Source organism: Lepisma saccharinum, chromosome 10, assembly GCF_977018435.1.
Source record: "Lepisma saccharinum chromosome 10, izLepSacc3.1, whole genome shotgun sequence".
NCBI classification, from domain to species: domain Eukaryota; kingdom Metazoa; phylum Arthropoda; class Insecta; order Zygentoma; family Lepismatidae; genus Lepisma; species Lepisma saccharinum.
In genome coordinates this window covers 4,960,632-4,970,718 of record NC_139238.1, presented here as the reverse complement: position 1 = coordinate 4,970,718, position 10,087 = coordinate 4,960,632, and the positions used below count along the sequence as shown (strand labels likewise).

At 38.4% G+C, this 10,087-nt stretch overlaps 1 protein-coding gene across 2 annotated transcripts in view; it reads left to right on the top strand.

The window, feature by feature from the left end:
* Positions 1-4,283: 4,283 nt before the first annotated feature.
* Positions 4,284-10,087, top strand: part of LOC145993737 (WD repeat-containing protein 18-like) — a 47,745-nt gene continuing 41,941 nt past the window's right edge. The window contains exons 1-2 of one of the 2 annotated variants that reach the window (XM_083129484.1): positions 4,286-4,441; positions 7,436-9,359. In XM_083129484.1, the coding sequence (XP_082985610.1) occupies positions 7,479-8,849 (1,371 nt within the window). In that variant the 5' untranslated portion in view covers positions 4,286-4,441; positions 7,436-7,478 and the 3' untranslated portion in view covers positions 8,850-9,359. Of the gene's footprint in view, positions 4,442-7,435; positions 9,360-10,087 lie in introns of those variants that run through there. The other variant, XM_083129485.1, reaches the window with a different exon arrangement.

Here is a 10,087-nt window from a genome sequence, read left to right as displayed (position 1 = left end):
TTCCTCTCTCCTTGCCCTCTTTACTATCATCACCTTTCCCCTCTGCTATGTGGATTCTCTATGGATTTGCTCGACAGCGTGAACTTCGCTTTTGATAGAGTTCCACACACGTAAATTTGCCGTTGCGTAGAAACGAATTTTCGTTTCGTCTCCCTCTCTCTTAGCATCACGTGTTCTACCCTGCTCGAAAACCTTCGCTATTGTTGCCACATTGTCATTCCATTCCTGGACACACTCGCGCAAACATCATTGAAAACAATTGAATAGCGCTCCAGCTCGCGGTTCCCACCGTTCGGTAGGGACGCTAATGTGGCAATATAGCACGGCGTAGTGCTTGCTTCTTTTATGCAGTGCATGTTCATTGGCTAGCTAGTAACTAGTGTTGCCAACTGTAATAATGAAGCACTATTTCTGTCACGGAAGGGGAAAAGGCAGGTAAAGTGGCGTTGAGTTTTGTTGGATTGGAAGCACCATATTTTTATTTTATACTAAGTATTTGACCGGTTTGACGTTGTGTGCGTGTATTGCGTGTGTGTATGTAAAAGTGTGTGTTTGCTAATGAACGTTAAATTCCATAATGCCTCCAGTTCTGTCGAAGTTGAAATCAAAAACCTTGCATAGCCAAGCTCGGGAAATTCTAAGCAACGTGCACGAGTTCATGAAGGAGGAAGCCAGTCATGGTGTTAGCATCCCAATAAAGCATTTTGGCAAGAGAGCAGCGAACAGCAGCAACAAATTGTTCATATTTCATAATTTTGGAATTATTCAAAATAAATAAATTATGTGGCTCCAACATCATTTCAACTCTGGCTCCGGCACGTGTTCTTGTAGAAATTGCATAGAGGAGGCTGTCATTTTTGCTGCTTAATGCGATACATATTGTTTTCTGTGTTAAAATTGCCATGCTTTGATGGGTGACCAAGTTCATAGCAGGGCCGGCGGAAGGGAAGGGCGAACCGAGCGGCAAAATTTGAAGAGAAGAAAAAAATAAGCCTATTGAAAACTGTGATCGAGCGAGATATTCTTTTGCGCTGAATAGTATTGAAATAGCATAAGAAGTCTCATTATTTATTTTATATTTTGATGTTTTAGTTAGGAATATATTGATTTTCAATTTTCCGTTGCTGCGTAATGACCGGGGGGGGGGGTCGAAATAGAGCCGCCACCTCCCACTGCAGGCCCGTAGCCAGGAATTGTTTGCAGGGGGGGCAAAGTCAATCCTAGAGGGGGCAAATTTTAAATATATTGTGTCACATTGGAAGATATAGCAGAGTACACAGAGGCATTTGCCCCGTCCCCAAAAGAGATAAGTAACAGAAAAGGGATGATATCTTGAAACTGCGCAAAAAAAAAAAAAAAAAAAAACTTCGAGCAACATCAAATAGCAATATTTCGATGATGACCTTTCCAGATTGCTAAACAATATAAAGTTTAACATAAATAGGGACTGTATCTACTTGATATTTACAGGTCGATAATGTTAAAAGACGATTAATATGTACCAACAGCTTTGGACCTCTCTGCAGAACTGATTAAGGGAGTCCTTTATAAATCATACTTCATAATGATTCCCTCTAGTTTCCAGTAGGCAAGATTTTTACGTACAAAGGAATCTAACGAGAATCCAACACCATTGTGTTGTGTTATGCAAGGACAATCGAATTAATTAAATAATAATGTTGCATATTATCTACACTTGATGAATTGTGTAAAAATTGGTAATACATTTTTTTGTACTTTCTAAAACATGAAAATATGGGTCACTTAGTCCACCACGGATTCTATTTGCCTCAAAGGGGAGACTCTTGCATCACTACAGACAATTTTTGTCTTCTAGTTACGTTAACCATTTTGCAAAATATTGTGTGAATTGTATTACATTATAGTTGAAATACATGTTTTGACACCTGACAAACAAATAAGAATCCCTTGATTGATCAATGAGTTCTTGGATTACAATGTCATCATTAATATTTCATATTAATTTTCATATAGATCGTTTGGCTCCCAGGGCCGACTCCTGCCGCCCCATAGCTATGGCTCTGAACTTGGACTATAAGAATAGAAGGAAATGCGAGCGAAGCGAGCAATAAAATTTTACGAAATGTATCTTTTTATTTGTATAAAATTTGAAATCGAGGGGGGGGTGCAATTGTCTCTCTGTCCCCCTTGCAAGTGCCACGTAAAAAGAAACACGTAAAAACTAATTCCATCATGAGTATCCAATTGTCCTCCTGCTATTCTTAGATTCTCCTAGTCTTGTTATTTTACTTCAATGTTTGCTTCCTCTAGAATGGATTTCCGTCCAAGGTCGGGGGGGGGGGGCAATGCCCTATGCCCCCTGTGGTTGCGGCACTGTTTATGAGTGTATCTTCATCAATTTCACGTCATCACTCATTGTTGCGATTAGCTACGTGGCAGAAAAGCAAAGAAATGTAACAAAAATCAAATATCCACTCCCTCCTCTCTCTACCATATGAATCACTATTACCAAAAGGTAGACTTGGGAAACAAAAATTTAAGCAGTTCCAAGTTCATAGCAACACATCCAAGAAAAACTTCCGAACACATTAGGCACCTTTAATATAAGACTACTCAAAATGTCACAACTGTTCTAGATACTGAAAATTGCGAAATCATTTCCCAAGTTTGAATCTGGAAGTTAATTTTCCCCCCAATCCTGATACGACATTATACGGAATCCCATACACCCTAATAATGATTGATTGATTTGGTGTTTTAAGTCCACTTTATGCACAGTAAGGCTAATCAGGACTGGACCTACAGTTTAAAGTGGGATCCGAACCACTATGTGCCTCCACCGGGTATCGAACCCGGGACTCCTTGATTACAAGGCGACGACGCTACCACTGTGCCATTGGGGAGACCTATATACACCCTAATAAATCACAAAATCAATAAGTGTCTTTGTTATGTTGCTAGAGTAACACATGATATAATTGTAAGGATTAGTGCGAATTCTAGGTAGGAATGTGTTCTGCATTTTTCACAGGGGGGGCAAGGCAGGCTCTCAGGGGGGGCAGTTGCCCCCCCTGCCCCCCCTCTAGTTACGGGCCTGCCTCCCAGGGAGGCAAAATGACTAGCGCCGGCCCTGGTTCATAACAAAAGAAAAAGCCGCGCAGCTTATCGTCTAGTGGCAGTATATGTACTTGTTATTGTTGTCGAAGCCGGCATCCTTTGTAAATGTACAACAAAGGCAACCGACTGTCGCAGATCTGAGAGGAAATAATAATACTGTTTGAGGAGGAGTGTTATGGTGCAATTGTAGCGGTTTAACACGTTGGCATGTTATTATCTGCCGTTGCAATTCCATACCAGTGTATACGGGTTTTGGGAGTGAAAAGTTAGAACGCCACCAGTGCATTAATGTAATGAAAAATAATATATACGTATATATTTTTTTAATTTTGTTTGAAATCACTCAAATAAGGAATCGTATGAAGAAGTCTTCTTTGCAGCATTTTTGGTAATTTTACGTATGTGTTAGTTCATATTTTGCGAATTTTTAGTTCATATGTATGTAGCTACATACAAAGCCACTTGTTAGTACATATTAATCCTAGTACTGGTATAATGCATGACGTTTAAAACTCAACGTTAGATAGACCTGAATTCTCTAATTTTATTGTTGTACGTAACAGCTGTGCATCGGAGCACTGCAGCGATTTTTCTATCTGCTCCATTAGCAACACTGCTTCTTTAGTTGTTTCGCGCATCGCACGGCAGAATTAACTGTGCTGGACTCTATCATCCCTCATCATTGCAGTGTTATAGTGACAGTGAAGTGAAGTGTAACAAAATATTGTGCTGTTCATACTAGTGCGCGAATTTCCAGCCCTCAATGTTTTCAGACCGTTGCCCAGGACTGCTACCATACAAGCGGTGAGGGGCATGAAGAAGAAGCAGAAGACTGCTCGGGATCCTGAAAAGTCGAGAAGTCATTTCCCGAAGTCGGGATCGGGACGGGACGGGAAATTTTTTTTCCTGAACCCGCTCCCGACGTTTTGGAATCCCGCACACCCCTTCCGCCAACCACTCGTGAAGATTATGAACGCATAGACAATGTTTTTCATTTCATTTGCATTCGTTTCTACTTGGCCGCGTCCAATGAGACCACCAGCAGTCGGTTCACGTTTGAAGCGATACGTTTTACATTTCTAATCAACAACCATTGACTATCCTTTCGCGATGTAGGTATTATAATATGGAACTAGGGAATAAGAAGATGGAGAAAGAAGAACAGAATTCGCGTCGCGCAGACGCATAGGAACAGAAACCAAACATGAGTTCATTTTCACTCACTTGTCTTCTACATTGGTGGGAATGAGAAATACATGTGTGGTGTTTGTATTTGGTTCGTGTACTGCTAGAAGCAAACTGATAACATCCCGAAACTGACAGTTGTATGAACTAGCAAGAGGTACGTAACATTCAGCTTCGTATATTTGAAGTTTATATCTTTGAAAGTAAATAACAATCGCCGCCGCAGTAAACGAGACAATTACCACGTGGTGGGAATCATTGGGGCCGTTTACCCACTGTACCCCCTCGAGAATTACGTCGAACCTTTTTTTAATCGACAAATTTCAATGTTTTATGTAATATAAAAGTGGTTCCAACGTTAGGAAGGCACAAATAACAGAGATATTTGATTCCAAACGATGTCCCACGTAAGTTAAAATCTGCAAAGACTTGTTATATTTAAAGGAAACAATCGTCTAGAAATATAAATATGAACATATACTGGCTCAACTTCTCATTGCTGGATGTTATCATAATCATATATCATATGAATTCGCAATATATATATATGCATGTTTTAGAGGAGTAATGAATTCTTAATGCTTGTTTTTTCCAGAAGAATTATGTTATACTTTTGACTACAAGTCTTGGGTGTGACTACTGTCATCAGGTGGCGAAACTAGTAGCAGAGTTATTTTCACGGTAAAAATCTGATATTCCGCGGACACCTATAACTTCTTCGTGTATTCACGTTTTTCGTCCTGGAATCGGTGGGAAATTTAAAGAAACAAATTATTTTCGTTTGAAATTTTTGAGTCCAAATTTCCCACAGATTCCGGGCTCTGCCCCTGGGGTAATTGACCTACCGCCCCAAACGGCAAACGCGGCCCCGCTCCGCTCCGGCTCCCTGGCTTTCTCTATAGACTCCCTGTTAAAGGCATGTTAGAAATTGGCTGGAGTCACCTGCCCCCAAATAAGCCCCAAACTTTTAAATTTGAAGAAATCCGTTACATCACACAAAACACCTTCCAGATGTTAGACAATGCTACAGGAACTTATTACCGTAACTAGTTTCTTCTGTAAAAATGAAGAAATCTGTCCGGGGAATATCAGATTAGTACCATTTTCACCAGCATTGTTATTTTATTTTATGAAATACTGCTGCTATTATATTTCGTGACCATTATATTCGGTGTTTTGTAAATAATTCATTCACACCAATCTTAAAGCATAATATACCTAACCATCTCACGTACATTAGAAATTTCTGTCTTTCCACACACATGATCAGTTTTCATGCAACAAAAACACTTCAGTGGTAATGTGATGTCCTTATAAGTTGGACAATTTACTCTTCAGGACATGGTTTTTTTTCAAGTTGTGTGTAACATTTTTTACAACTTTATTAGTTTCTCAAAATGTCACACTTAATGTCATTATTTTATATGTCTGTTTTATCCTCCTATATAACTTGTGAAATTCATTACACAGTGGTTGCTCTTAAAAAAAAATATGGAACTGCCGAGGAGCATTAGACCATGTGATTTATTATGTGATGGAATCTTCATCAATGTAGTGTTTTTGTTCTCGCATTCATGTTCTCAACAACTAATGAATGCGTGTGTCCATATGCGGCTCAGTGGTCATATTGTACACCCTCGATTTCGAGCACATTTCAAATTTTTTCGTCCAAATTGAAGTTTATTCTAAGAAAGGGAGTTTAAAACTATCACGGAAGGTAATTTTTAGAGATCTACGTGCTACGAAACTTACATTTTTATAACATTAAAACATTCCTTTAAATGAGACTCTAGAGAAAGGCAGGGCCGCGGTAGCGGGCGGTAAGTTGATTACCCCAGGGGCGGAGCCTGGAATCGGCGGGAAATTTGGAACCAGCAAATTTTATGAAATTTCTTGTGGTATAGCTCTAAAAAACAGACTTTTACATATATCCTTCGGTACGTGTGCAACAAAACTAACATGGCCGCAAGTAGACTTCCACCTCGCAACTTTAAACGGCTGTACACTCATAAATACTTGTTTCCGCGCTCCAGAATTTTGTTCTTCACAATTTGAAACACAATCTTCATTAAAAAAAATATCCTTGCGAAATCGAGGGTGTAGTATGTGACCACGGACCCCCATGTGCCAGGCCAGGTTATAGATCGTGCACATGTGTAGTTTAAAACTTGGTGAAAATATCTCAAAAGCTCACCTGGTGAAGATAGTCACTCCGATAATATTATTTTGCATGTATATTTCTGTTTGTCAAAAGTATGAATAAGATTGGTAATATTTTTAATAAAACCAATAAACCTATATTGGCCAATATTGTTATAGCGCAGGTTAATCTACCACATCCATAATATTTTTGATTTGCTTTATTTTACTTCGCTTTTCTGCCATCTTTGCCTAATTGCGAAGATGAGCTGATATAGGTACACTCAAAGAATAATCATGCCCCAGCCGGGAGTCGAACCTGGGACCCCTGGCATCGTAGAGCACTGTACTAACCACTCCACCATGCATGTCTGTCCCTAGTGAAGACACAGACCATGAAGGGGAATGTAAAATGAATTTAAATTAATCTACTTACTATGTATTGGTACTCTGGAAAAAAATTGAGAATTTTGGAAAACTCGAGGAAAATAATTTGGAGTTCACGTGGGAACCTTGTTTTGATAACACAGATGAGTGTAAACAAATTAATAATTTTATTTTGTGGGTCTGTCATGCTTGGTTAATCTCCTTTAAAAATAAATACTTTAACATTTTCAGTTCCAATACAATAAAACAGTGTGTATCGAAGGAAGATTCCTGGAAAATGTAAAGTTTTACCCTTTCTCGTAATTCATTACCTTGTCAGATACTTTTTCATCGTTTCTGAATTGGTAAATGCACATTTCTGAAAGTTAGTGTTAAACATCAGTTTTCAACAGAAATGTACTAAAAGTTTAAAAATAGGTGAACAAATGTATCATAGACATATATGTTGGTGTCAATTTAGTTTAATTTCCAAATTTTAATGTGTGGAGAAGAATGTATGATAATTATTTTCTACATCCAACCTAGTGTGCTTCCTTCACTGTCTGTTATATATTTTAATGTAACAATAATGTGTGGAAGTGTTGATGTGACTCCTTGAATGTGGTTTTGTTTTCTATTATTTTAGGAAGATATTCCTTGAATCTCTCTGGATCACTGTACATTGAGCAATGGCAGATGTTTTGGAAGTAGCCGTAACAAGCGATGCGTCTGCTCAGCTGTGGACGGCATGTGTTTGGAATCCACGAGCATGCACAATGCTAATGACTTACAAAGGAGGAGCTTCGATGTCACGCTCCTTGTCGCTCATTGGAAATGATTACTTGATATCAGGAGATAGAGTGAAACCGTTACTACATGTTTGGGCTTTGAATAAAAACGAACAGCTTCAGATCCGGATGGTGTGCCCAGGACGAGTCAACTCATTGAGTGTTTCTCCAAACGGGATGTATTGTGTGTGTGGAATAGAAGAGAAGCTCCATGTGTGGCACGTGTCATCTGGCCGTCTGCTTGCTGTGACAGGAAGGCATTATCAACCCATCTCGTGTATTCGGTTTACGGATGACGGATCTTGCATCGTCACGGCCGGTGAGGATGGTGTGATTTTGGTGTGGGTTCTTGCTTACCTGATTTCCATGTCTGAAGAATTCCTCCCGTCCGTCAGCATCCAAAACGAACCTCTGTACATGTTCTCCGATCATTCCGCACCTGTCACAGATATATGTATCGGACATGGGAGAGCGAGGGGACGGCTGGCGTCAGTTTCGGCAGATCATACTTGCAAACTCTACGACCTCACCTCTGGAGATCTGCTGGTTTCTTTGGTGTTTGATGTTGCGCTTCATTCTGTGGCTTTGGACATGACAGAATCCACTGTGTTTGTCGGCGGTTCTGACGGCAAAATCTATCAGTTCAGTCTGGAAGCTCCACCACGTATGCAAGAGTATCATTTGACCCGAGAAGAAAAGGAGGTCACGTTTGTTGGTCACACCAAAACCATTACGTGCCTGTCTGTTTCGGTTGATAATGTTACTCTTCTTTCCGGATCAGCAGATGCACAGGTAAAAGTATGGAACATACCAAGCAGACAGTGCATACGTACAATACCGCACAAGGGACCAATAACAAATGCATTTTTCACAATAGCCCCAAAGCATATCTTCTCCAACGATCTCAAGCCAACTATATCTTTGCACAGCTTTCAAAGAAGCCAGGGTGAAGAGGATTCTGACTTTATCGTTGATGTAATTGTAAATGAGAAGCAGACGGTTGGCAATGAGAAATTTGTAATTGTAAATGAGAAGCAGACAGTTGGCAATGAGAAATTTGACGTAATGGATGCACCTTCCCTCCAGCCAGAGGTGGTTGATCGCATTGTACATCAGGAGGAAATCCGTAAATTGAGGAAAGTGAATAAGGAGTTGTATCAGTTTGCTGTTGAGAAGGTTTTGAAGTCGTATGGTGATTTTGCTTCCACTAAGCAGTCGAAACATGTTCGTTCGCAGAATGAAGACTGTTCACTAGATGAAACAAGTGAATGAAAATACTTTATTAGGTGATTTGGAGTTGGTCAGTTTTAGGAAGTTAAGAAAAGAATGTTATATCGAGAGAGAGAAATATTCCTAAATTAAAAATTTCCACGAGATTAACCAAGAATATTGTGTATCGTAATTTACACTTGCTAAAAATGTCAATGTTTGAGATATTGTTGCTCTGTGACGAATTTCATTCTACTTTGTTCTTGTTTCTGCTTCCCTGAAGTTAACATGTCTATGTTAGTGAAAGATTAATTCTTGTGAAACATGTTCTGTAAATTTTTATTCATTAAGAATTTGCTTGTTTATCTGTGCAAGACCTTCCTTTTTTATATATAATTGATATGCTTCTTCAAAACTCAAAATTGACCAGTGCACAATATCCATAATTGATGTAATGTTTATGTTCACAATATCATTCTTACCACTTACAAGCTTACATAGATGGACCTGTCACAAAATAATTTGATCTATTGTTAAGAATTGAATTAGAAATACACATTCTTTTCATATTGATTTTTTGTTTACTTTTATACTCCTGTCTAATCTTCAAAACTAGCATTGTTATTGCAACTAAATTTTAAGGTGATATTATACAATGATAATATGCAACAAGCGTAGAACAACTAGTGCCCTGATAGTTAAGTACTGCTGCATTTGAATGATTTTGCATTGTGTCACTGAAGATGTATAAAAAAAAATGTTTTATTATTTTTATAGCATTTATGTAGTTTAGTGTGATTTAGAGACATCAGGAAGAATTGTTCAAACAGTTTCGGTGCATGTTTTTACATTGTTGAAATTAGCAAATAATAGAAATTAAGTTGACGTGCTGTAACTTTATGTAAGTAAGAGAAGATGAAAGGGTTGAATAACAATATTAAATAACTCAAGATCTGTATGTAAGGGGTGAGGAAAATAACAATTAAAGTTCACAGTAATTTTGTGTGTAAATTTTCTGATAAATGCAGAAGTCATTGGCAAAAATTTTATCTAAACAGATTTTATTACCTTTTTTTTCAAACATAAAGCTGTACAGACATTTATTACAAAAATATAGTTGTGTACATTATATATCTGTATGTTGAGAATGGCTACAATAGTAGGCTATGAAGAATTTGGTAATTGCTAGTGAAGGGTCACACATCACTGATAACGATGACTGGCTAATATTTTTATTGTGTAATTTTGGCAGCTCAATATAATTTAATTTTCATATTGTTCATAACATTGCAGAAAGTAAA